At 42.3% G+C, this 26,874-nt stretch overlaps 2 protein-coding genes across 5 annotated transcripts in view; one reads left to right on the top strand and one right to left on the bottom strand.

Annotated features, from left to right (window-relative positions):
- GUCY2C (guanylate cyclase 2C) overlaps nucleotides 1-20,790 on the bottom strand; it is a 91,062-nt gene extending 70,272 nt beyond the window's left edge. For 3 of the 4 annotated variants that reach the window (XR_004965670.1, XM_036296605.1, XM_036296604.1), the window contains exon 1: nucleotides 2,266-4,515. Coding sequence is in view for 3 of the 4 variants with exons in the window: in XM_036296605.1 (XP_036152498.1) it covers nucleotides 2,266-2,482 (217 nt within the window). In the remaining variant the exon portion in view is untranslated. Of the gene's footprint in view, nucleotides 1-2,265; nucleotides 4,516-20,089 lie in introns of those variants that run through there. The other variant, XM_036296606.1, reaches the window with a different exon arrangement.
- Nucleotides 20,791-20,939: 149 nt separating this feature from the next.
- Nucleotides 20,940-21,595, top strand: LOC118649496 (histone H2A.J). The gene has a single exon (XM_036296610.1). The coding sequence runs from the start codon at nucleotides 21,031-21,033 to the stop codon at nucleotides 21,418-21,420; it is 390 nt and encodes a 129-aa protein (XP_036152503.1). The 5' UTR covers nucleotides 20,940-21,030; the 3' UTR covers nucleotides 21,421-21,595.
- The last annotated feature ends 5,279 nt before the right edge of the window (nucleotides 21,596-26,874 follow it).

The raw sequence follows: 26,874 nt of genomic DNA, 5'->3' as shown, positions 1-26,874 counted from the left end.
ATAATTTGCTTGAGGTCACTGGTGATAAATGGTTGCATAAAAGGCAAGAATATGAACCAAGACCTGTTTGATTTCAAATCTCTACTTCTAACCACAGTGTTCCACTGTCTTGTTTTTGTTTGTTTGTTTTATTTTGTTAGTCCTCACAAAGGATATTTTTCCATTGATTTTTTAGAGAGAGTGGAAGGGAGGGGGTGAGAGAGACAAACATGTATTGAAAGAGACACATTGATTGGTTGCCTCCTGCACGCACCCCAACCAGGAATGGAGCCTGAAAGTAAGGTACATGCCCTTGACTGGAATCAAACCTGGGACCCTTCAGTCCGCCAACTAACGTTCTATCCACTGAGCCAAACTGGCTAGGGCTGCACTGCCTTGTTTTAATGAGAAAGTTCGTGGTGGGTAAAGATCTTACAGCGGCAAGATTCACTCTTTGGAATTAGACGGATATGAGTGTGAAACTCATTTCAAACAGACAATCTGTATGACTTAAGCAAAGTTATTAAACCTCCATTGTGAAAGTGTCAACAATGACAGTCTAACAGAGCTGTGATTATAAAGGTTACATATCTTACCCAGCACAGGAGAGGTATTCAGTAAACAAGGAAAACAAGGCTCGGAGAGAAGAAGATAAATCACTCATCCAGGATCACACAGAGAGAAAGCTCTGAGAAAGAGACTCCAATCCAGGTCCTCAGACTTTAAATAAAATGTTCTTCCCATTACTACACACTGCCTCAGTAAATAGGGAATTTTATGAAATGACCTCTTAGTTTCTCTATTTATATCTGAATCCAGCCTCAGACTGGATTGAAGAAACGTATATTGCAGAGAAAAAGAACTTTTTACACATATGTATAATATCTGTTGGTATTTTTACCAGACAATTTTGAATAGAGAAGATTAAGATATACCCTCCTCAAAACCATCAATAACCATTGAGATGCATCAAATTGCATTGACTCAGTAATTATACTTCCAGCAATCTAGTCTCAAAGAATGGAAAAAAAAAAACTATATACATGAAAATGTTTAGTGTAGTCTTTTAAAATAATTATGCAAAATTAAAAATAATAAAATATCTTACATTATTATTAAACTAAAGGCCGGATGCACAGAGTTCATGGAAGGGGCTTGGGCCTCACAGCCCTGCCTGCCTTGTCAGCCCTCACAGCCCCAGCTGCCTCGGCCAGCCCTCCCACCCCCTGCTTCGTCAGGAAGGTTGCCCGGAAGGTCGTCTGGACAGTTGTTCTGCTGTTCGGTCTAATTAGCATATTAGCTCTTTATTATATAGGATGATTTGGGAGAATATCTACTCCAAAGGATATTACACATCTATTCTTGGGATGCTATGAAGATTATGCAGTTATAGGAAAGTTACTTTTAGAATGATGTAAAGTGAAATCAGAAGGCTAAAAAAATTGTTCCTATGTGATCCCAAACATGTTCTTAAAAACAAGAAACTGAGAAGCATATAAATATCCAGGCTGCTAGAAATGATCAGTGGTGATTTTTTCCTCATATTTTACCTAATATTTTATTCTACATATTTTATCTAATGTTATAAAGTTTATTTTAATAATTAAAAGATACAATGAAGAACTGCAACACTAAATTCTATTGGAAATTTATTATATTAACTATGTTTTATTATAATAGCCACCAGAGAAGTAAAGAGTGAACAGGTGAATTAAAAATCCCAGAAAAAAATTCAGCATCTATATGAATTTTACTCCCTAATTCATCTTCTTGACTGGAAACCCTAGGAAATCTCAGGTCCAGACCAAATTTTGTTCCTGAGCAGTTGCAGGAGGAAACATGACGCCTCTCCGAAAATGAGAAATAAATCCAGTTTTTATTGAAATGCTATCTGGGGCATTTCACTGCTGCGAACACCTGGCATCCCCTGAGTCAGGCCATCCCCAGAGCAAGGTAGATAATGAGTGAAGTCTAGCAATCTAGTCTCAAAGAATAAAAAAAAAAACCCAAAACAACTATATACATGAAAAGGCTTGGCGTAGTCTTTTAAAAACAATTATGCAACAGTAAAAATAACATAATATCTTACAACAGGGAATTATTAAATGTGGTCGGACTCAAATCCTTCTGTCTGAGAATCTACTGCCTTGAAATAAAAAGGGGTTGTGGGACAGGCCCTTAGGAAAGGTTGGTGATCAGGCAAAGAACACAAGATCTTCACTTAGCAACCCTTTGATCCCAGAGGTTGTAACAGGGAGGAGGAGGATTCTGTTACCATATTCTTACCATAATCCTTCAGATGCCGATTCACGATTTTCACTCCCTGTCTCACTGCACTTTCCAGCTTTACCGGGGGCTCTGGGAAGGCTGAGTTTTTCATTATCAGGACGCTGATCTCGTAGGTGCCATTGTTGCATTTCTGAATCACCTCGTTGTTGAGACACATCAGCCCTGGACAGAGGAGCAGTAACCACAGAGTCAAGCCCAACAGTGGTTTCTTCATGACCTCGCTCACCTCAGAACCATACTCCTTGTGCTCAGTTGCTTTACTCTGGGCTTTTAGGGAGACAGGAGCTCCGGCTGGACAGCCTCTAGCTAGGTCCCTCGGTCTGCTCTGCCGCACATTTCTTTCTGGTCAGACCCCACTGGTCACATGAGCCATGGAATACAGCCTGCTCGCCAGTAATAAGCAGCTACATTATGGTAGGAGATAAACCAAAGTTCACTTTTTGTGTTTGCTCACAGAAAGGTCAGAGTTATAAACGGAGATTACCTGGGCCTCACCCAATAAAAATACATCAATTTATGACACATCATTGGAAGAGGGAAGTATAGTATGTACATAAAACGTTTTGTAATGTGGAAAAAAAAAGTCAAAAGGCTTAACAAAAGCACAAATATGATGGACTGCTAGTGTTTAGATTATAACTGTGCATTGAAACTGAATCCTTAACTAGGAAGAACTGTTTTTCAACCACTCAGTTGGCAATTATTTATTGAGACCTGACTATGTGTTGGGTATTGGCAAAACACTGGGCATACAGATATGAATGATATGGGTGCATTAATGTCCTTATGATACATGCATTCTAGGAGGGCAGATAAACATTAAACAAATACTTAAGAATAAATTGAACAATGAAAAAAGTGCAAAATGTTGTGGGAGCATATGACAGATTAACCTAATCTATTCTAGGAAGTCAAGGAAGCGTTCCTTGGAAAGCATTCTTTAAGTTGAACCCTGCAGGATCCATAGGAATGCAAAAGAGGGCATGTGAGGGAGGGAGACAGCTTGTGCAAAGGCCCAGATATGGGAAGTGGTATGGATGTTTGAAGAACTGAAAGAGGTGCAGAATGGCTGGCATGGAGAGAGGTATGAGTCCAGTGGCAGTAAAAGATGCCAGAGGAGTAGCCGGGTAGGCCATGGGGTTTCCTGTAAGCCATTAAGAATTTGGAACTTAAGGATAAGAATCAAGACAAGGATGTGATCAGATGAAATTTGTAAAGTGGTCTTGAAGAGGTCTTAGGCTGCTAAGGGAGGATTAACTTGGAGAGAGGCAGGAGTGGGGACATGGAACAAATCAGGAGGCTGTTTCTATGGTCCAATTCAGAAGTAAAGGAGGTCTGGATGAGGGAAGTGGCAGCGGAGATGGGATCAAGAGACAGCTATAAGGTAAAATGGGTTAGACTGATATTGTATTAGATTTGGGGCATTCGAGTCAGAGAGGAGTCAATGGTGACCGCCGATATGCTCAGCTGTGTAGATGGGAAAACTGTGGACTACGTTCTAGAATTCCGCGAAAGGAGCAGCTTTGAGGGAGAAGAGCATGACTTCTGTTTGTGGACATGCTGATTTTAAGGAGACTGTGCAAGTGTGAGAATAGTCGCCATGGAGTTTGGGAAGAGGACCTGGATCTAAACAGGGTTTTGGGAATAGAGTCACAAGTGTGATATGACTGATCAAATAATGCCATTGTTTGCGTCATTGATTTGATGACCACTTGTGGCAAAATGTATGTTCTAAAGTGAGTGACATCAACAAGATGGAGGACTAGGAGGTCCCAGCCTTCATCCCTCCACAAAAAGAATAAATTAACCATCACTCACTGATAAAAATAGCTGTGGGAGAGCTTTGGAGTACAATGAAGGAGCTGCAGCAACCAGTGGAACACAAAAACCAAGATGGTCCCACCAGTTTGAAACGCAGTTCGAGGGGGTAGGCAGTGGGATCTCACCGGGTGTCTGACTAGTCCTTTCTCTACCTTGCTTTTTTGAGCTTCAGCAGAATTGGCTGGCAGTAGGGCTGGGAGGAGCTCAGGTTTCCTGTCAGTAGAGAACTAGTTTCCGGTGGGCACTTTATTCACACCTGAAATCTAGGATAGCCAGCCATGGACGTGTGGGCGTGACTGCTGCTGTACACGACACAGTAACCTAGAGTACTTCACCATCGAGGTACTTGAATTGGCAGGAAATACATCGAATGATTTTTTTTTTTAAATTGATTTCAGAAAGGAAGGGAGAGGCAGAAAGAAATAGAAACACCAATGATGAGAGAGAATCATTGATTGGCTGCCTCTTGCACGCCCCCTACTGGGGACCAAGCCCACAATCCCTGCCTGTGCCTTTGACCAGAATCGAACCTGGTACCTTTCAGTCCTTTCAGTCTGCAGGCGGAGGGTCTATCCACTGAGCAAAACCGGCTAGAGCAATGTGGAAAGATTTATTATTAGTTATTATTATTTATTTATTATTTATTAAATAATTTATTATTTACTTATTAATTATTATTTATTTATTATCCCTTGTCATTTGAAACTTGTTATTCGTGGAGATACAAGGCTGGCTATTCAAGGCTACGATTGCTGGTAGTGGTGATATTCTACACATCTACAAATCTGTAATTGGGAAGAAAGGATAACAGAAGATTATGTAAAGGATGCCCGGATTTCTCTTATGTCAGGACTCTAAATTCTCTAACAACTGTCCAGTGTTGGTGATTCCAGTGGACTGTATCTCTGTGAAAAAAACTAAAATCCCCACAATTTTGCCTTTTTGTAATTCTATTTGAGCACGTTGGAAGTTTAATTAGCTTTCCAACCAATCAAATTTCTGCATTCGACTCTTAAATATGATTAAACATATTTAAATATTACTGTGGCTTCAAAAAACTATTGATTCTGAAGTAGTGGGTTTTGATTGAGTTGACTGTTTTGTTTGTTTGTTTTTAAACACTGGATTTCACCTAATGCCAGATAGTCAGGTGACTAAAAGGCTTTGGTGTTGCTGAGCACTCAAATGGGTTTGGATATGCAAACCTTCTGAGTTAGGCATAGAGAAACATAAATTGCTTTATATACATGAAGAAAATTTGAAGTTCCCAGAGACCATCAGGAAGGAGGGAGTGAGGAGGAGAGGTGGAAAGAGAAATAGGGAAAGAAGTGCCAAGATGGCAAGAGGCTGGGAGCTACGTAGAAAAAATGGCCAGTGACAAAGGCCTGGTGAGATGGGGGCTGAAGACTTTTAAGAACAATACGAGGTTGCTTGTATTTTCCCTGAGGAAGGAATGCCTTACTTCATCTGTACAACAGCTATTTATTGAGTGCCCTCTACTTGTTCTCAGCGTCTGAGTTATAACATGAATGAACACATTTCTGCCTTCATAATTGTATTCTACTGGGAATTTAAAACTGATGAAACTGGTCAACTCTTCCCAAATATTCAGTCAAGTCTGTGCCATATACAACTTGCCTAATTTGTGGAAAGTATGGAAAGATCCTCAGTCTGTGTCAGATTGGGGGTTGGGGAGAGGAGGTGGGGAGACAGGAACGGGATGGCTAGAAGCAGGAGTTTCAAGACAGAGAGATCGTGGCAACACAAGACTTCAGGATTTGAAGGAATATTGGGGAGGATTTTTGGACTTTGTACAAGTATGTAATGAGATTCAATGTAATCTTATCTAGAGCACAAAGTAGGGTGACCCTACTAACCCCAAATCGCTGTTGTAGACTAGGGCTGCATATCTAGATCTAGGATGCTTCCGAACTAACAGGTTTGTTTCTTTTCCTTAAGATACCTATTTCCTGGAGTCTTCCCCTTCCTCAAGAGAAACGATATTTAATCCCTGAGCAAAGTCTTCCTCTCCTTCCTTCCCCAGTCCCTTTTGTATAGTATTCCTATGTGTTCAGGAAGAGCTGGGGGAGGTGATGGTCATGCACTTGCCAGAGGTCGCTGGAAATCTGTTAAGTTTCCTAGTGATCCTTGGGCTCGCTCTTCTGTCCAGGTGGCTGTGTTTAGATACGATGGGAAGTATGGGTTGGAGACAGTAGTATCTCATGTATCTCAGCTGTAATAAAGTTCCTTGTGCTCTGGAAACAGAAGGAAGCAGGCAGTCAGTACAGTCCCTGTTGTCAAAGAGTGGTTAGTGGGGAACCAAGATGGCGGCATAGGTTAACGCTGGAGTTTGCTGCTTTGAACAACTACTTCAAAAGTGAAACCAAAAAACGGAAGGGACATCACCCAGAACCACAGGAACGCTGCCTGAGTGGAAGTCCTACAACTAGGAGGAAAGAGAAACGCGTACGGACACTCAGAGGAGGCGCAGTGCTGAAGTCAAATTCTGAGGTGCGGAGTGCGCGAGCGGGCTGGCGGCGGAGGGCGCGGTTGGCGTTTTCAATCGGGAGGGAGTCGCAGACTCTGAGCTCCAGATCCGGGCGAGTCTTTAGGGACCCAGACTCAAACGGGAGAAGCGGGACTGTCTGGCTTCGGTCAGAGCGAGTGCAGCTTTCTCTCTGAGCTTTGCAGCGGGTGCTGGGACTCAGAGAGGCAGAGACCCTGGGGACAGGACTGAGAGCCGCCATAACTGCTCTCTCCGGCCCACCCTGTTGATCCTGTGCGACCCGCCCCGCCCAAGCCCTGCACACAGGCATTTGCCGGATAGCCTCAGGCAAAGGCTAGATTAGCACCTCCCTAGAGGACAGAAGTTCTCTCACTGCTGACACAGCTGATTCTCATAGCCACTTGGCCTGGAGGTCAAACCCTCCCTGGAATTAGCTACAACAATCAAGATTTAACTATAAGACTGTGAACAAAGACCACTAGGGGGTGCACCAAGGAAGCATAACAAAATGCGGAGACAAAGAAACAGGACAAAATTGTCAATGGAAGATATAGAGTTCAGAACCACACTTTTAAGGTCTCTCAAGAACTGTTTAGAAGCCGTCGATAAACTTAATGAGATCTACAAGAAAACTAATAAGACCCTCGATCTTATATTGGGGAACCAACTAGAAATTAAGCATACACGGACTGAAATAACGAATATTATACAGACTCCCGACAGCAGACCAGAGGAGCGCAAGAATCAAGTCAATGATTTGAAATGCGAGGAAGCAAAAAACACCCAACCGGAAAAGCAAAATGAAAAAAGAATCCAAAAATGCGAGGATAGTGTAAGGAGCCTCTGGGACAGCTTCAAGCGTACCAACATCAGAATTATAGGGGTGCCAGAAGATGAGAGAGAGCAAGATATTGAAAACCTATTTGAAGAAATAATGACAGAAAACTTCCCCCACCTGGTGAAAGAAATGGACTTACAGGTCCAAGAAGCGCGGAGAACCCCAAACAAAAGGAATCCAAAGAGGACCACACCAAGACACATCATAATTAAAATGCCAAGAGCAAAAGATAAAGAGAGAATCTTAAAAACAGCAAGAGAAAGAAACTCAGTTACCTACAAGGGAATACCCATACGACTGTCAGCTGATTTCTCAACAGAAACTTTGCAGGCCAGAAGGGAGTGGCAAGAAATATTCAAAGTGATGAATACCAAGAACCTACAACCAAGATTACTTTATCCAGCAAAGCTATCATTCAGAATTGAAGGTCAGATAAAGAGCTTCACAGATAAGGAAAAGCTAAAGGAGTTCATCACCACCAAACCAGGATTATATGAAATGCTGAAAGGTATCCTTTAAGAAGGGAAAGAGGAAGAAAAAGGTAAAGATACAAATTATGAACAACAAATATGCATCTATCAACAAGTGAATCTAAGAATCAAGTGAATAAATAATCTGATGAACAGAATGAACTGTTGATTATAATAGAATCAGGGACATAGAAAGGGAATGGACTGACTATTCCTGGGGGGGAAAGGGGTGTGGGAGATGCGGGAAGAGACTGGACAAAAATCGTGCACCTATGGATGAGGACAGTGGGTGGGGAGTGAGGGCGGAGGGTGGGGCGGGAACTGGGAGGAGGGGAGTTATGGGGGGAAAAAAAAGAGGAACAAATGTAATAATCTGAACAATAAAGATTTAATTAAAAAAAAAAAAAAAAAAAAAAAAAAAAAAAAAAAAAAAAAAAAAAAAAAAAAAAAAAAAAAAAAGAGTGGTTAGTGGGGCCGATAGTTCAATCCTGAAAAATGGACTCTGTTTTCTTGAGCCAGATATTACTCTTGTGTGTGTATGTGTTGTTGTTGTTTTATTTTCCTCCTGGGAGGGCTGAAGGATTACTTCCTCATACTGTAGTTATCTAGATTAAAACGATAGCTTGGGAAAGAAGGAAAGAGGACAGTGATATCAGTTCCTTGGAGTGCAAACTCCTCCTGAATGGAGTAAATGTCAGTCAGAGCTGTTTATTGAAACATCCTTAGCAGGTAGTTGGAAAGGCAGGGCACGCATTAAAGAACTGAATGGTATATCTTGAGATAAAGAAGAGCTTGAGTTTCCAGAAGGCAGTTTGATATTCTTAAACAAAAAACAGAACACACAAAACTTGGAGTTAGATTTGAATCTCATTTTAGCTGTTTGCTAAGCATATGGACTTGGGTAGATGACCTAAATTTGCTGATGTTCAGTTTTCTTATTTCTAAAATAAATTTAGTTTCTATTCTAGCCATTAACCTGCACTGCCAGCCTTGTTGGAGTTTGGACATGGGTAGATGTGTCAGATGATGGATAGGATTTGCCCAAATGATATCCACTTATCTGGAGTTGAAGAGCCACATTGGAGGCAATTCATTCTTAGGGAAAAGCCAAGCATTGCACTGTGGAAGTTCAGCGCCCCATTACTTAAATCTGTCTCCAGTCCAGCCCATCTATGCATGTCTTAGTTCAAGGGAGAAAAAGATCTGGAATAACTGAAAGAACAACTCAATAAAGGACTTAGTGGAATAGTAAGTTGTAGACATCATTGCTTACGAGTCCTCTGACAGGTTTCACCACATTAAGGAGAGGGATATTGTTCCCCACTTGGTCAAAGATTGACACCCTGCGCTGGCACTGTGAGGGTCCTCCACGGTGGTGCCAAGGCCTGCTGGCGCGGTGGCAGCACCCAGGGGGCAGGGGTAGGGCTGCGGAATATTAACACATTGTACCTCCGGGGAGCAGAACCTGCCGGAGACCCTCATGCTCAGTGGGCGCATACCAGTACCCAGTACAAACAGGTTTAATGGACACTATTCGACATGCCTAGTAACTTCTAGAAATATATGCTCACAGGAGCAACAGCAAGTGAAAGTTAAGTTACTCCTGTTGCTATGAACTTTGCAGATCCCCGTGAGGGGAAGTTGGGGTTAATGAAAATAGAAAATGGTCTTATAAAGTTCCTGGTACCCAGTAACGGATCAACAACTGTTAATTATTGTTATTCCTTGATGCCATTCTCTAAACAGCAGCATCGATTTCTCCTTCCTTAGTGTATAGTAGGTATGTCTTTTCTAATTTTTTAATTGAGAGATTATTTACTGAAATTAATTTAACTGAAAAAACTTAAGCATATGCTAATATTACTATTTTAGAAAAGAATGATAGTGGAAGAAATTTTAGTTGCATTCAAGAAATAATTATATATACCTGAAACCTATATAATTTTACTAACTAATAAATTCAATAAAAATAATTATATGGCTAAATGTAATTTAAAAATTACCCCTAACACAAATATTTGGAATCTACCACAGGAAAAAAAAATTTAAAATACGTTTATTTAGATATACTTCTTTATTGTCTGAAACATATTTATAGTGTCAGTAAGATATATCTGAAAGAAAAAAACAAAGTTCTGAAATGTAGAGTTGGTAGAGGTATTCCTTTTCACATTATGTATAAGTTAGAAAAAATTAATTTTTCAAATGCTTAAAACGTGGCAAAATTATTTGAAGGATGAACAAATGTCTAAAAAATAGGATTAGAATTAAACTGATAAAAAGACAAGGGGAAGAAAAGTTTTCTTAGTCCTTCAAAATTGCAAAAACTGCCTAAAGACACATTATATGACATGTATTAAATGGAACTACGTTCCACACATATCACTTTTCTTTTAAAAATTGACTTTGTAGTTATCGTTTTGTATTTTGGAGCCAAGACTTTTTTTCAGGCCTCAAACGTCTTTATAAGCTTTTAAACTCTCAGAGATATAGGGATGATGGAAATACCCTAATAAGTAATGATGTAAAATAGTGGGGGGGAAAGCCAAGCCCATTCACAGATAGCACCCACAACATCCCTGTGAAATAAAAATCAAGAGGATTTAAATTAAGGCAGCTGCCAGAAAAGCAGAAGTTAATAAAAGGCAACAAAACAAAGTACAGAGCTGTAAACTCATCAGGAAAGATGAATTATACTGAAGTTGTGAACCGAACGTGGAGGTTAGTGAGAGTCCTTAACAAAAATTTAGAGAGAAAGCTACAAGGTTGGATTGTAACAAACATGAAACTAGCAGGAATAATAACAGTGATGCAAGAGGTTTGAATTCTGTCAGGAGAAAAAGCAGGAAGTCATATCCAGAAGTTTCTGGTGTCAATTTCCCTGTGTCTCATGCTGTACAGCTGCCACTGGGGGTGCAAGGTGCTTCTGTTTGGGGACTTTCTGCATGGCTCACGTAGGAAAAACTGGAGACTTCAAAACAAAACCGGTTATGCACTTGATCTTGAGAGAAGAAGGGTGGGAATAACAAAATAGTTTTAGAGTTTAGTGCTTTTGAGTTTAACTTTAAGAAGGGAGGAAGAGATGACAGCAGTTGAAATGTAAGTTTCAAATTTTCCTCCAGTTGAAGGGTTTCTACAAAAGGTTCTCAGATGAAGATGGTCAACGTAAGAATGTCCAAACCTGTGGAGAATTTTTATAAGAGTTTAGTTGAGGTAAACGGACAGCATGCTGGACACAAGATCTCAAAAATGCTTCCCAGAATGACAGTTGGTAGTTGTTTTTATACATTTGGAATTAAGGAGGGAAGGTACCGAAGATGACATGAAGGTGGGAGAAAGCAAGGCAGGGAAATCTCTAGGGTTGGAATACAGGATAGTTCACAAGATCATGGGCCCTGGAGGGTGGTTATGCTTCTGAAGGGTCTGAAATAATATCCCTCTCCCCTCTGAGCTCTAGGCTGAGACGCCTGTCATAAAAGACAGATTAACAGAGAAAAATAAACAGAAGTTTAATAACATGGATACCTTATGTAGACAAGGGAGATACCCAGATAAAGAGGTGGCTTAGAATTCAGGGTTAAATACCATCTCAACAGGAAGAGGAGGGGAAGTGTGTACCACTTAGGGAAGAGTAAATTATTTTTATGAAAGATAAATGGGTTCTTAGAAGAACAGATGGGAGGTGTTATAGCTGTGACAAAGTTTATCTGGGTGTGGTGTCAACTTCCAGTCTCCTCTCCCTTGATAAGAGTTAATTTTCCCTGGTTAATGAAACTCCCTGGGAGATCTAGTTTTTTTAGGCAGATATGAGGAGTTCAGAGAAAGCCTCTCCCTGCATTTGTGGTTGTTCTAGTGCCTGCAGCTCAAAATAATCATCATATTAAAGCAGTATATTTGCGGGGGTGGGGAGGGACGTTTATTCTGCTACTCATCTCTGTCTACACTTTTTTCCTAGGAGACTTCATATATAATGGCTTTATATAATCTCTATATGGTGATTGAACTTAATTTTATATCATGAATCCTGATCTCTTCCTGGACTCCAACTCAAACATCCTACAAATGAAGAATATAACTACTAGAATAGTTTGGCACCACTGCCTTGATTTGTGGCTGAGGTTATAATAGTTTTACCCCACCATTGCTTTTCAATTGTGAACACAAATGTCAAGGAAGAGGAAAAGGCAAATAACATTTTAGTATTCTTATGAAAATAGTTTGACTTTGCTGACCCCTTAAAATGTCTTGGGACCCTCACCCAACAGGTCTATGGACCACAGTTTGAGAACCATTACTCTACGTGATAATTACCTTGCCACGTTGAAGGTCTTATCTCTTCTCACTCCCTGCCTTGCTCACAGTTCCACCCACTTAAGGACATTTTTCTCAGCTGTTCTATCTGCTTTTAACTCCCAGCCACTTGGTGTCTTTATTGTTACCAGATTTCAGCTCAAATGGCACCTTCTAGAGCAGTGACGGAGAACCTATGACACGCGTGTCAGAGGTGACACGCGAGCTCATTTTTTTGGTTGATTTTTCTTTGTTAAATGGCATCTACACTAATAAAAGATAAACATGGTAATTGGCATACGACCGCTACCCTTTTCATTGGCTAACCAGCGAGATATGCAAATTAACTGTCAGCCAAGATGGCGGCCGGCAGCCAGGCAGCTTGAAACTAACATGAGGCTTGCTTGCTTCAGTGATGGAGGAAACCAACATTCCCGCCTGCACTGCAGGCCTCTGAGCCGGCAGTTTAAGAAACATTGTAACAAATACTGCAGGACTTCAGCCAGCAGATTCGCAACATTGTATGCAAAGGCCAGAAACCTACTTTCAGCTGCGGGAGGCCTAAGAGCTGGAGCCAAGCCTCAAGGTAAAGCTGGCCCAGAATAAAAAAAGAAAAAAGAAAAAAAGGAGCAGTTGGGAGCTTCAGTCACCCACAGCCTGAAAACAGCCCTCAGCCCCTCACCCAGACTGGCCAGGCACCCCAGTGGGGACCCCCACCCTGATCCCGGACACCCTTCAGGGCAAATGAGCGGGCCCCACCCGTGCACCAGGCCTCTACCCTATATAGTAAAAGGGTAATATGCCTCCCAGCACCGGGATCAGCGGAGCCGCGAGGCCTCCCGGCACCAGGATCAGTGTGACAGGGGGCAGCGCCCAAACACCCTGATCGGCCCTGCTCTGTGTGTGACAGGGGGTGGGGCCCCCCCCCCCCCCCCCCCCCGGGCCCTGCTCTGTATGTGACGGGGTAGAGCTATAACCTCCCCATCGGCCCTGCCCTGAGTGTGAGAGTGGCAGCGCCCCAACCCCCTGATCGGCCCTGCTCTGTGTGTGACAGGGGGTGGGGCCACCCCCCCCCCCCCCGGGCCCTGCTCTGTGTGTGATGGGGTAGAGCTATAACCTCCCCATCGGCCCTGCCCTGAGTGTGAGAGTGGCAGCGCCCCAACCCCCTGATCGGCCCTGCTCTGTGGGTGATAGAGGGTGGCGCCCCAATCCCCCCCACTGCCCCCCCCCACGGGCCCTGCTCTGTGTGTGATGGGGTAGAGCCATAACCTCCCCATCAGCCCTGCCCTGAGTGTGACAGTGGTGGCGCCCCAATCCCCTGATTGGCCCTGCTCTGTGGGTGATAGAGGGCAGCGCCCCAACCCACTGATCCGCCCTGCTCTGTGTGTGACAGGGGACGGTGCCCCAACTCCCCTATCGGACCTGATGGGCCCTGCTCTGTGCGTGACAGGAGGGAGCTCCCCAACCCTCTGATGGGCCCTGCTCTGTGCATGACAGGGTACGGAGCCCCAACCCCCTGATGGGCCCTGCTCTGTGTGTGACAGGGGGCAGTGCCCCAACCCCCGGATTGGCCCTGCTCTGTGCGTGACAGGGGGTCACGCCGCAACCTCCCCATCGACCCTGCCTTGAATGTGACAGGGGGTGGTGCCCCAACCCCCCAATCGGCCCTGCTCTGAGCCTGACCAGGGGCTGCACCTAGGGATTGGGCCTGCCCTCTGCCACCCGGGAGCAGGCCTAAGCCAGCAGGTCGTTATCTCCCGAGGGGTCCCAGACTGCGAGAGGGCACAGGCCGGGCTGAGGGACCCCCCCTTCCCCCCGAGTGCACAAATTTTTGTGCACCGGGCCTCTAGTTTAAATATAAAAAATAAATATCAAAAATATAAATCTTTGTTTTACTATGGTTGCAAATATAAAAAAATTTCTATATGTGACATGGCACCAGAGTTAAGTTAGGGTTTCTCAAAATGCTGACACGCCGAGCTCAAAAGATTCGCCATCACTGTCCTAGAGGCATTTCTTGTGATCATCCAGTTTAAAGAACACCTCTTTCCCCCAGTCATTCTCTGTTAGATTGCCCTGCTTTATTTTCTTTATAAAAGTTACCATCATTTGATATTACACTGTTAATTAATTAATTAATTAGCTTGCCCCATTAGAATTTAAGTTCTATGATATCAAGGAATTGTTTTGTCTTACTCATTTCTGTATCTCTATCTCCTAGAAAATAGCAGTCAAAATTCAATAAACATTTATTGAATAAAAGGACCATGAGGAATTAAAAGAAAAAGTAGATGAGTGGCAGTAATTTAAAAAGTACAAAGACTTATAAGGTGGTTTATTATAGTTTTCCATATTAATCTCCCAATAACCATTAATGTCTCCTGACAATTATTTCCCATTTTTCTCATAATATAACCAGACTTTAATATTCTCTCCACACCAATAGAGAATGTGTACTCTTCCATTTCCCTTTCTTTTTAAAAAAATATTTTTATTGATTTCAGAGAGGAAGGGAGAGGGAGAGAAACATCAATGATGAGAGAGAATCATTGATGGGCTGCCTCTTGCATGCCCCCCAGTGAGGATCGAGCCTGCAACCCGGGCATGTGCCCTTGGCCAAAATCGAACTTGGGCCCTAACTGGTTTGGCTCAGTGGATAGAGCATTAGCCTGCGGACTCAAGGGTCCCAGGTTCGATTCCGGTCAAGGGCATGTACCTTGGTTGCGGGCACATCCCCAGTAGGGAGTGTGCAGGAGGCAGCTGATCGATGTTCCTCTCTCATCGATGTTTCTAACTCTCTATCCCTCTCCCTTACTCTCTAAAAAAATCAATAAAATATATTTTTAAAAAAGTCGAACTTGGGACCTTTCAGTCCGCAGGCCGGTTGGTGTTCTAGCCACTGAGCCAAACCGGCTAAGGCTCTATTTCCCTTTCTGATTATCAATTACACTTGGATGGAGTGCACAATATTTTAGGATACAGATGAAGAAGCTACAAAGGCACTTAATATAACAATTCTCCTTACTTTAAAAAACAATAATTTCGTCTGGCCAATGTGGCTCAGTGGTTGAGCATTGACCCATGAACCAAGAGATTGCCTGTTCGATTCCTGGTCAGGACACATGCCTGGGTTGCAGGCTCAATCCCCAGAATGGGTTGTGCAGGAGGCAGCTGATCAATGTTTCTCTTTCATCAATGTTTCTATCTCTCTATTCCTCTCTCTCTAAAAAATCAATGAAAACATACTTTAAAAAACAAACAAAAACCCAATAATTTTTTCTATAGTGTCTTTAGAGAACAGTGTAAAAGTTAAAATCTATGATCAATTCGTAGATATTTGACATCTTTAGTATATTGAGTCTTCTTATTCATGAACATGGCAAGTCTGTCCTTTATCCAAATGAAGTTTTCTATGATCAACGTAAGTGTATTGTACATAATTTATTAGAATTACTCACAACTACTATATATATGTGTGTGTGTGTGTGTGTGTGTGTGTGTGTGTGTGTGTTACTGTAAGTAAACTATAAGTTGTATTTTAAAAATCCCTTATTGTTTATAGAAAGAAACTTATTATTATTATTTATTTTTATTGTTGAGAATATTACAGATATTCCCCATCTTTTCCCCTTTGCCCCTCTCCACCAGGCTCCCGCCCCACCCAGCCTTTCACTGCACTATTGTCTGTGTCCATGGGTTATGCATATATGCATATAAATTCTTCGGTTAATCTCTTTCCACCCCTTCCCTTCCCTCTGATATCTGTCAGTCTGTCCCATGCTTCCACGTCTCTGGATCTATTTTGTTCATCACTTTACTTTGTTCATTCTATTCTACATATGAGTGATACGTGTCTTTCTCTGACTAGCTTATTTCGCTTAGCAAAATAATCTCCAACTCCATCCATGCTGTCTCAAAGGGTAAGAGATCTTTCTTCTTTATAGCTGCATAGTATTCCATTGTATAAATGTACCACAGCTTTTTTATATTGACCTTGTACCTGGCAACCTTGCTAAACTCTTTTAGCATGCACTAATAGTTTATAGCTTATCTCAGCAAGGTGGGAGTAGAAGGATCATACCTCAACATAATAAAAGCCATATATGACAGGCCCACAGCCAACATCATACTCAATGGACAAAAACTAACACCATTTCCCCTAAGAACAGGAACAAGACAGGGATGCCCCCTCTCACCACTCCTGTTCAACATAGTACTGGAAGTGTTAGCCATTGCAATTCGGCAAGAAGAAGAAATAAAAGGCATCCAAATTGGAAAAGAGGAAGTAAAACTGTCCTTATTTGCAGACGACATGATATTATACATACAAAACCCTAGAGACTCCATCCAAAAGCTACTGGACTTAATACATGAATTTGGCAATGTAGCAGGATACAAAATTAACCCCAAGAAATCCGAGGCATTTCTATACACCAATAGTGAACTTTCAGAAAGAGAGATTATAAAAACAATCCCGTTTACCATCGCACCAAAAAAATTAAGCTACCTAGGAATAAACTTAACTAAAGAGGTAAAAGACCTCTACTCAGAAAACTACAGGACGTTGAAAAAAGATATAGAGGAAGACATAAACAGATGGAAGAACATACCGTGTTCATGGATTGGTAGAATCAACATCATTAAAATGTCCATACTACCCAAAGCAATCTATAAATTCAACGCACTTCCCATTAAAATACCAACGGCATACTTCAGAGATCTAGAACGAACTCTCCAAAAATTCATCTGGAATAAAAAAAGACCCCGAATAGCTGCAGCAATCCTGAAAAAGACCAAAGTAGGTGGGATCTCAATACCAGATATCAAGATGTATTACAAAGCCACTGTTCTCAAAACTGCCTGGTACTGGCACAAGAATAGGCATATAGATCAATGGAAGAGAATAGAGAGCCCAGAAATTGGCCCGAACCAATATGCTCAATTAATATTTGACAAAGGAGGCAAGAACATACAATGGAGCCAAGATAGTCTCTTCAATAAATGGTGCTGGGAAAATTGGACAGATATATGCAAGAAAATGAAACTAGACCACCAACTTACACCATACACAAAAATAAACTCAAAATGGATAAAGGACTTAAATGTACGACAGGAAACCATAAAAATTCTAGAAGAATCCAAAGGCAACAAAATCTCAGACATATGCCGAAGCAATTTCTTCACTGATACAGCTCCTAGGGCACTTGAAACTAAAGAGAAAATGAACAAATGGGACTACATCAAAATAAAAAGCTTCTGCACAGCAAAAGAAACCATCAACAAAACAACGAGAAAACCCACTGTGTGGGAAAACATATTTGCCAATGTCATATCCGATAAGGGCCTAATCTCCAAAATTTATAGGGAACTCATACAACTTAACAAAAGGAAGATAAACAATCCAATCAAAAAATGGGCAAAGGACCTAAATAGACACCTTTCAAAAGAGGACATTCAGAAAGCCAAGAGACATATGAAAACATGCTCAAAGTCACTAATCATCCGAGAGATGCAAATCAAAACAACAATGAGGTACCATCTCACACCTGTCAGACTGGCTATCATCAACAAATCAACAAACGACAAGTGCTGGAGAGGATGTGGAGAAAAAGGAACACTTGTGCACTGCTGGTGGGAATGCAGACTGGTGCAGCCACTATGGAAGACAGTATGGAGTTTCCTTAAAAAACTGAAAATGGAACTCCCATTTGACCCTGTGATCCCACTTCTAGGAATATATCCCAAGAAACCAGAAACACCAATCAGAAAGGATATATGCACCCCTATGTTCATAGCAGCACAATTCACCATAGCTAAGATCTGGAAACAGCCTAAGTGCCCATCAGTAGATGAATGGATTAGAAAACTGTGGTACATCTACATGATGGAATACTATGCTGCTCTAAAAAGGAAGGAACTCTTACCATTTGCAACGTCATGGATGGAACTGGAGAGCATTATGCTAAGTGAAATAAGCCAGTCAATGAAGGAAAAATACCACATGATCTCACTCATTCATGGATAATAGAGACCATTATAAACTTTTGAACAATAATAGATACAGAGGCAGAGCTGCCTCAAACAGATTGTCAAACTGCAGCAGGAAGGCCGGGGAGGGTTGCGGGGCAGGAGGTAGGGGGGTAAGAGATCAACTAAAAGACTTGTATGCATGCATAGAAGCATAACCAGTGGACATAAGACATTCGGGGATAGGGGAGGCTAGGGGACTGTCTAGGGCTGGGGGATAAAATGGACACATATGTAATACCCTTTGTAATACTTTAAGCAATAAAAAAAAAATAGTTTATAGCTTAAAAAGTTTTCTGTAAATGAAAACATTTACTGATTACTTTTCTTTTTCTCCCTTTTATTGTATTGTTTTAAATAGGAGTAGAAAGATTGTGCATCTGAGCTTGCTTAGCTGGGGAGTTAAGACAATTTTTATATTCTTATCTTTCCTCCTTTCTTATCTACTATTTTTATCTAATAGTATATATTTTATATTTCTGATTTTATTTTTTACTTATTTTTTAAAAAATATTTTTTTATTGCCCTAGCTGGTTAGGCTCAGTGGATACATCATCAGCCTGTGGACTGAAGGGTCCTGGGTTTGATTCTGGTCAAGGGCACATACCCGGATTGCAGGCTCGATCCCTAGCAGGGGGTGTGCAGGAGGCAGCTGATCAATGATTCTCTCTCATCATTGATGCTTCTATCACTCTCTCCCTCTCTGAAATCAATTAAATATATATATTTAAACCTTGGGCTCATCCTTGGCTCCTCTTTTTTTTTTTTAAATTTCATTTTTAAGATATATATATATATCTTTATTTATTAAGGTATTACATATGTGTCCTTATCACCCCATTGCCCCCCACCCCCCAGCTCATGCCCTCACCCCCCTGGTGTCTGTGTCCATTGGTTATGCTTATATACATGCACACAAGTCCTTTGGTTGAACTCTCCCCCTTACCCCCACCCTCCCCTGCCTTCCCTCTGATTATATATATATATTAAACCTTGTGCTCATCCTTGGCTCCTCTTTTTTTAAAATATATATGTATATATATATGTATATATATATACATATATATATATATATACATATATATTTTTTAATTGATTTCAGAGAGGAAGGGAGAGGGAGAGTTAGAAACATCAATGATGAGAATCATTGATCAGCTGCCTTCCACGCCCCCTACTGGGGATCATTTGGCTTTTCCATCCATGTTTTGAGTGATACTGGTTTGTAATTTACCTTCATAACACGAGAAAAGGTTTTGGTGTCAAGGTTGTACTAATTTCTAACATAAATTGCAGAGTAGTGTTTTATTTTTCTTCTATTCTTTGGAAGAGTTTGTATAAGATTGAAGCCATCTGTTCTTCATTTTTTTAAACAAACACAAAAGTGTAAAAATTACAAAGGGAAAGCTAATTTTTTCCTCCTGCATTAGAATTAAGAAGTTCTATTCCTTAGTATAATATAAAGAGAGTGAAAATATAACTAAGAGATCATTATAATATGTCTAATTGGCAAAGGACTAACATGTGCAGATTACCTTAAATTTTCTACGAATCACTAAGAAACAATCAAATATAAAAATGATCTACGTAATTTCATCCTAATTATTGTTCCACTTATCCTATGTAGATAATAATTTTATTAATTTCATTTAAATCACTCCAGTGTAGTATTTAATCTTGTAGATTTTTATTGTTTATTTAAGCAGTTTCTTATTTTATGAATATGGATTTTCCCTAATTTTTTGCTATTTAAAATATTGCTACGGGCGCTCTCCCTCCCAGGAGCACACATACACCCCCGCCCCACCCCTTTCTTTTCCTTTGTCTTCTTCTCACCCTCCTCCCTCCCCGCCCCACCCCCAGGCACTTTACCATTGGTTTCCTCACTCCAAAGCTCCAAGGACCCAGAGTCATCTGATCTAGTTCACGTTCAGATGGACAACTCCATAGGAAGCTTCTCTTCGAGCCAGTTGGGTGATCAGCTGGAGCCTTTGGGTTTTGCAGGAAGCAAGGCGCTTGTTTAAAGAACAGGCAACGTACCCAGTACTGGGCCGGCCGAATTCGGTAGAGAGTTTGTGATTTCGCTTGAGGACCAGTGTTGTCCACCAGTGCGGGCTCTACCTGGCTAGGACGCTGTATGATGTGAGAAACTCCGCTTACGGGCCACAGCGACGTCTGACACACCGTGCGCGACCTCAAGGGACATTTACTTCTTGAGCTCTTTGTACTTATAGAGTATCTCTTCTTCTGGATCTTCCTTAATTGTTCATCCTCACCGGGGATGGGGAGCAAACCCGCAACCCAAGCACAAGACAAGCCCTTGACTGGGAATCGAACCTGCGATCCTTCCATTCGGGAAGGGGGGGGGAGGGGGGATGGCGGACGGGGGGGGGGGGAGAAAGAGAGAGGGAGGAATGCTCTAACCACTGATCCACCGGCCAGGGCAAAACCTTAAGACTTCATTTTGCTGAGTGGGAGCGTGGACTTTGAAATCTCGGGACCCAATGCATTCAGAGGAGCCCCCAAGGCAGACTCTTCCCACGGACGGCTATGTAAATGAGAACTGAGGTTCGCTCTTTTGATTGGGGAGAACTGGAGAAGGCGGTCCCCCTGCCGGCGCGCTCATTGGGAGCGGGGCCTGCCTATCACCGGTAACCGGAGCCGAGAGCGTCGCGGCGGCCAATGGGAAGGCGCTGCCGCGCGGCCGCCAAGTGCCGGTGGAGGCAGTTCCGGGGTGCGGCGTCGCGCGCGCCCAGACCCCGACGGGACCGCGGCTCTCCTGCGCCCGCTGGAGTGTGAGGCGAGAGGCGGACATGTCTGGTCGCGGAAAGCAGGGCGGCAAAGTGCGGGCCAAGGCCAAGTCCCGGTCCTCCCGCGCGGGCCTGCAGTTCCCGGTGGGCCGCGTGCACCGGCTGCTGCGCAAAGGGAACTACGCGGAGCGGGTGGGCGCCGGGGCGCCCGTGTACCTGGCGGCGGTGCTGGAGTACCTGACGGCGGAGATCCTGGAGCTGGCCGGCAACGCCGCGCGCGACAACAAGAAGACCAGGATCATCCCGCGGCACCTGCAGCTCGCCATCCGCAACGACGAGGAGCTGAACAAGCTGCTGGGCAAAGTCACCATCGCGCAGGGCGGCGTCCTGCCCAACATCCAGGCGGTGCTGCTGCCCAAGAAGACGGAGAGTCAGAAGGCGAAGAGCAAGTGACCCCGACGCCGGCACCCGGGAGCCGGCTGCCCGAGCAGAGGCTCCTCTCAGGGCCGCCCCGCAGTGTGTGTGAATATGCCGGATGCCCAGGAGGGTCCCGGCGCCATCTAGCGGGGAGGTGGGCTGCGGAGGGGCCCGCCGGGGTCCGGGGCCAATAAAGTCGGTGAAAATCGTGTGGTCGAGAGAGCTGTGTAGTCGCGGGGCCTGCCGCCGGGGAGCTCGGGAGCAGGTACCGGTGGATCGATCGGCTCTGGCCCGCAGGTCACTCTGGAGGCGCTACGGGCGGATCGGGAGACCTGGGGGCACCCCCGGGCCTGGTGGGGCAGAGTTGGGAGCGCTCCCTGATCGCCTTCAGGCAAAGGAGAGGGCGATCTCCGTAGGTGTGGATGCGGCGGGGGCAATTATTTGTATGGCCTCTTCCCACGTTGCAGCTCTCTTGCCCTATCTGGGCAGTTCATAGAAAAGAGACGGGGGGACCCAGCTGGTCTAGGGTAGGAAGTTGTCTATCCGGTCGTACTTTTCAAAATGTGGAGTAACTTTCCGTCTTGGAAGAAGGACTCTGATGACACAGTGTCAACTTACATTTTTCTTGACCTGTTAGCTGTTGTTGGCATCCTCTGGATATCAGGTATTTTTATACACATGCTTGTGTTCACATTTCTTTAAAATGAAGGAAACACCCAGTATTGTGTGTAATACAGAAGCATGAGTCATGAGGTTGGAAAATTGTTCCCCTGACACTCGTGTTGCATAACAGTGCAACGCCTTTAGTCATGAGTAACATATGCTTATGAGCTTTTAAAATGATTTCCCCAAGTTTCTAGCTTCATGGTGGTCTTGTCTCCATCATATTATACCCCTTTGGAAATGTAGTAAGTTTGATTTTGCTTTATAACAACAAATAGCCTGCTTGAAATCCCTTTTGCTCTTCCACTGGCCTGAAGTAATGGCCTCATGCCAACCATGCCTATGTAAGTATGTTATTAAAGCAATGCTTTAATAAACACGTGAGATGCTTTAATAAACATGTGAGATGTGAGAAAAGGTAAGGACAGATGATTTAAGTGCAGGAGCAAACACATCTCAGGTCAAGAATTCACATTTAAAAGTTAAACACTAGCAATCCTATTCTGTCCTTGGTTGGCCCTTCCATTTCATCTTTTTTTCCCCGCAAGCTTCATGCTGGCCCCTAGGGCCCATAACAGAGATCCCAATTTATATTTCACTTCTTTGAATTCATCTTTCCTGTGAGTCAGGGTTGAAAAGTTCCTGGGGGGGGAAAAAAAAAAGAGTATGTCTTCATCCTTAGTAGTCTTTGGCCCATTTTCCCATATGGACTTTCTCTATTCTTCCCTAGTACTTGCTGAGCATCTCTGTATGCCGTGTTCAGTACTAGGTGATGGGTGATGGGAGTACAGCTGTAAATGAAGTCAGCTGCTCTGTTGGAGTTCACTTGTTTTTGTTGATGACTAAAGACATTACAATGAACAGATATCAGAGAAAGGATTCGCTGTCAGCTTCTGTTCACAGTACTTGTGTCACTTCACTGCTGTGGACCGAATGTTGGGATTACTTTTCCTATGTGGTCATCTTTGAGGTGTACAAAGGCCGGGCCACACATACTTAGGTTAAGCAGATTATTGCCTCCTAATTCCTGGGGAGATTAGACCCCAAGGGCACCATGCACAGGTTCCAGATGTCCACGTACTTACCCCACTCACCTTTCATCCAGAAGGCTTCCTCATGTAAAATAGTCATAATACCCCCTTGAGGACTGAGATTGGTCACTTACTACACACACTAGGCATATATTAGGCACTCAGTAAATTAAAAGAAGTACCGTTTCCTACAGGATATGAGTTTACCCTTTTAGATTAAAGTATAACTAACCATCACTAATAAGATTTTTTGGTTTTGCTTGAATATTACTGCCCAATTGTTAGGATCGTTCTCAGTGTTACCACTTTGGGGACATGGTAGGCAGTGGAGGAAAAAAAAAATCAAGTGCTGGTCGTGACATTTAAGTCTTCATTTCCTGAAACAGTTGAGGTTTATTACCAACATGGCGAAGAAATAAGGATGAAGGCCATCAAGACATTTATAATAAAAAACACACACCACTTTTCTTTCCCTTCTGAAGATTCACAGGAGTCCGTCCATTGAACCCTGCTACTTGAAAGGTAAGACAGGCAAGATACAAGGTACAGTGACTGCCACCCCACCTCCACTTGCCACTGAAATTCTTAGGTTCTCCTGAACTACTTCCCCTGCTGCAAGGTTCAATCAATCCCTCGTCATTTCTGTTTTTGAGGTTGGTTTGTTGTTTTAACCCGAATAATTTATTAACTGAAAAATGCATACCTCCTGCCAAGTCAATTCAGCCTGTGACCCTTGATGAGCAAACGGCTCTTGCCAGTGTATGGTTGCTTATTTAAAAGGCCAATATTTCTTCAAGTACAAGACCAAATGGAAGAAATCAGTACAAAAACCGATGGGACCTGAATTCTGATTTTTAATAGATTTGTAATCCACAGTTGTATTTATAGACACACGTAATCTTTCCTGCAGAGATAAGCCAGTCAGTGGGGCAGGCTGTGACTTGGGCAGAACCTATTTGTTTTTCTGCAGGGCCAGCTGTGTCTTTGTGTCTCTGAGAACTGGTCTGTTTGGTTTTGTGTGCCTGGAATCAAAAGGTTTAGTCTGTCTTCATAATTGCTGATGACTGGCCTACTACATGCAAACTCTTCACAAATCCCCTTTCAGGGGTTGAAAAGTCATATGCTATGGTGTTTAAGAACTCAAGTTCTCTGGAATGAGACAGGTTCAAATACATCCTGTTCCTTACTAGTTGAATGACTTGGGGAATGTTATTCAGTCTCTTTCAGCCTCAGTGTCATCTATTAAGTGAGCATAACAATAGAGCTTACCTTAGTGCTGTGGTCGGCAAACTGCGGCTCGAGAGCCACATGCAGCTCTTTGGCCCCTTGAGTGTGGCTCTTCCTAAGCCTTAGGAGTATCCTAATTAAGTTAATAACAATGTACCTACCTATATAGTTTAAGTTTCAAAAATTTGGCCCTCAAAAGAAATTTCAATCGTTGGACTGTTGATATTTGGCTCTGTTGACTAATGAGTTTGCCGACCACTGCAGTGGATTTTGGAGAGGAGTCAGTGAGACAATGTGAATGAGAGCAATAAGTGTTCCATATAGAACCGTGCTGAGTGAATAGTAACTTTTTATTTCTTTGGGAAAATGGATTTAGAGTGAGTAGCAGTAGTTATGGGACCTATTGATATAAACATGTCGTTCTAACAATCCTGTGACTTTTCTGGTAGAAAATCATAAGTTTAGTGGCTGTTTTATTAATTACAGGATGTCCCTAACTCAATCTAAATAGAAAAAGGTGCAATAAATAGTTGACGCTTATGAACCTTAATTTGCATCCCCCCCCCCCCCCCCCCCGCCCATGACAATCTAGTTTGGAATTAATGGTTTGTTAAGTCACCATGCAGATTAAAATTGGAACCTGTTTGCTCAACAACTTATTGTGCATATGTGTTATACCTATGATTGATAACCACTGTCAAGAAAAATGTGGTTATAATACAATAAAAAGATGATTATAATCTAGAAGGCTACATGTAAAGAAAGGGAGATACCTAGGGTGTTAGTATAACAGGGAATAGAGACACCTGTGTCCCTCGGCCTGCTAGGGAGAGTGGCATCTGTGTAAAGTCTAGATTTAAGAGTTAGCCTGACGTGACAGGGTGTTTTGGGCAGAGAAGCAACATACACAAAGGCACGGGGGTCAAAAGGCAATACCTGCAGCTGGATGTGAATGAATCCAGGGGAAAGGTCTGGTCTGGAGATAAAAATTTGCGAGTCATGATTAAAAATGGTCAGAGTGGACAAAATCATCTAGAGGGCATATATGTATATAGAATATATGTATAGATACGCAAGGGAAAGTATAAAAAACGGGATGTGAGGATCTGTGAGATCTAATTGGCAGAGGAAGAGGAGTCACTAAGGAGATGGGAGGACATGGCCTGAAGGACACCAGGAGACAGGGTGTGAAGGGATATTTTTCACCATTTGGATTGCTGCACTCCTTGGTAGCCCCTAATTTGCTTATACTTTGACATATAACTAGAAACCTTTCTTTAGAGGTTATTACATTTTCCCACACAGCAAATGCTGACAAGCTGGCTCACTTTACTAATGGCATCGGGATGGATATATACACTTTTACTCTTTACAGAAATACATGGTGACAACTAAAACTGTCTTTTAATAAACGATGAGATTATTCATAAAAACCATTTTAAAATACATTATTATCATTCCATGTAGTTGAATATATTTTTTAAACATTTTAACGAAGTTTAATTTTTTAAAAAATAGAAATAGTGGTAACTTACTAAATCATAAAGGCACTGTAGGTATTATAGAATGCTAAGCATTCTAAAACTAAATTTTTATAAAGCAGATAATGTTTATTACCTCAATAGAGGGAAATGGAGAATAAGAGGAACAGAAAACATAAAAACAAGAAGAAAAAACAGGAAGCCAGCTGGCTTCATGCAGATATGAAATTGTCACTGGTAAAGCTTTATTTTGTGTTTTTCTCCAAGGAGAGGAAGAAAATTTTAGGTGTTGAAAAACATATTTTAATCTATATATATCTATATCTATATTTATATCTATCTATATATATCTATCTATATCTATATCTATCTATCTATATCTATATATATAAAAGGCTAAGTGACTGACCGTCCATCCATCCAACCATCCGACTGACTGATTGGCCGGTACATATGACATGCACTGGCAATTTAAAAATAAATGTTGACTCGTGCATGCACAATATATATAAAGCTCTCGCTGGCTCGCATGCGTGTGTTTCAATCTGTCATTGTTGATCATGAATTTGATTGACACTTCTATTATAGAGAAAGGGTGAATAGTGATATTAAAATATTTCTTCTAATTTCAATGTGCATGAATCTGCACTGGGCCACTAGTGCATGCATGAAAGAGAATGACAGCACATTTGGATAGTAACTTGGGTCCTTGATAATTTTATCAAGCCATGCAATTAAAAAGCCAGTGCAACTTAATTCCAGTTATGGAAACGAAGGAGGGATAAGCCCTACATTGAACAAAATTATCTTTCTTTTAAACGAACCGGACAGGCAGTCTGCTCATGAGGGCTTATTTGCTTTTGCTGTTAAGTACTTTTCAAATAAACTACCTTGTTCATGTCAAAAGCTTAAGTGACCATTGCAGTTCCAAAAGATCCCTGATGAAGTTGTGCCTATTTAAGAGATAGGTGTACAAATTACTGTTATAATGAGTAGACTAAAGGAAGCAGGCGTTTGGCCTGGAAGAGGTGCAGTTTTAGATTAACTAGGAGAAATAATAGTGTCTTGTAAAGATGTGTAATTTCTGA

This window comes from Myotis myotis, unplaced genomic scaffold (assembly GCF_014108235.1).
Source record: "Myotis myotis isolate mMyoMyo1 unplaced genomic scaffold, mMyoMyo1.p scaffold_m19_p_3, whole genome shotgun sequence".
Taxonomy (NCBI): domain Eukaryota; kingdom Metazoa; phylum Chordata; class Mammalia; order Chiroptera; family Vespertilionidae; genus Myotis; species Myotis myotis.
This window is presented reverse-complemented; position numbering and strand designations above follow the sequence as displayed.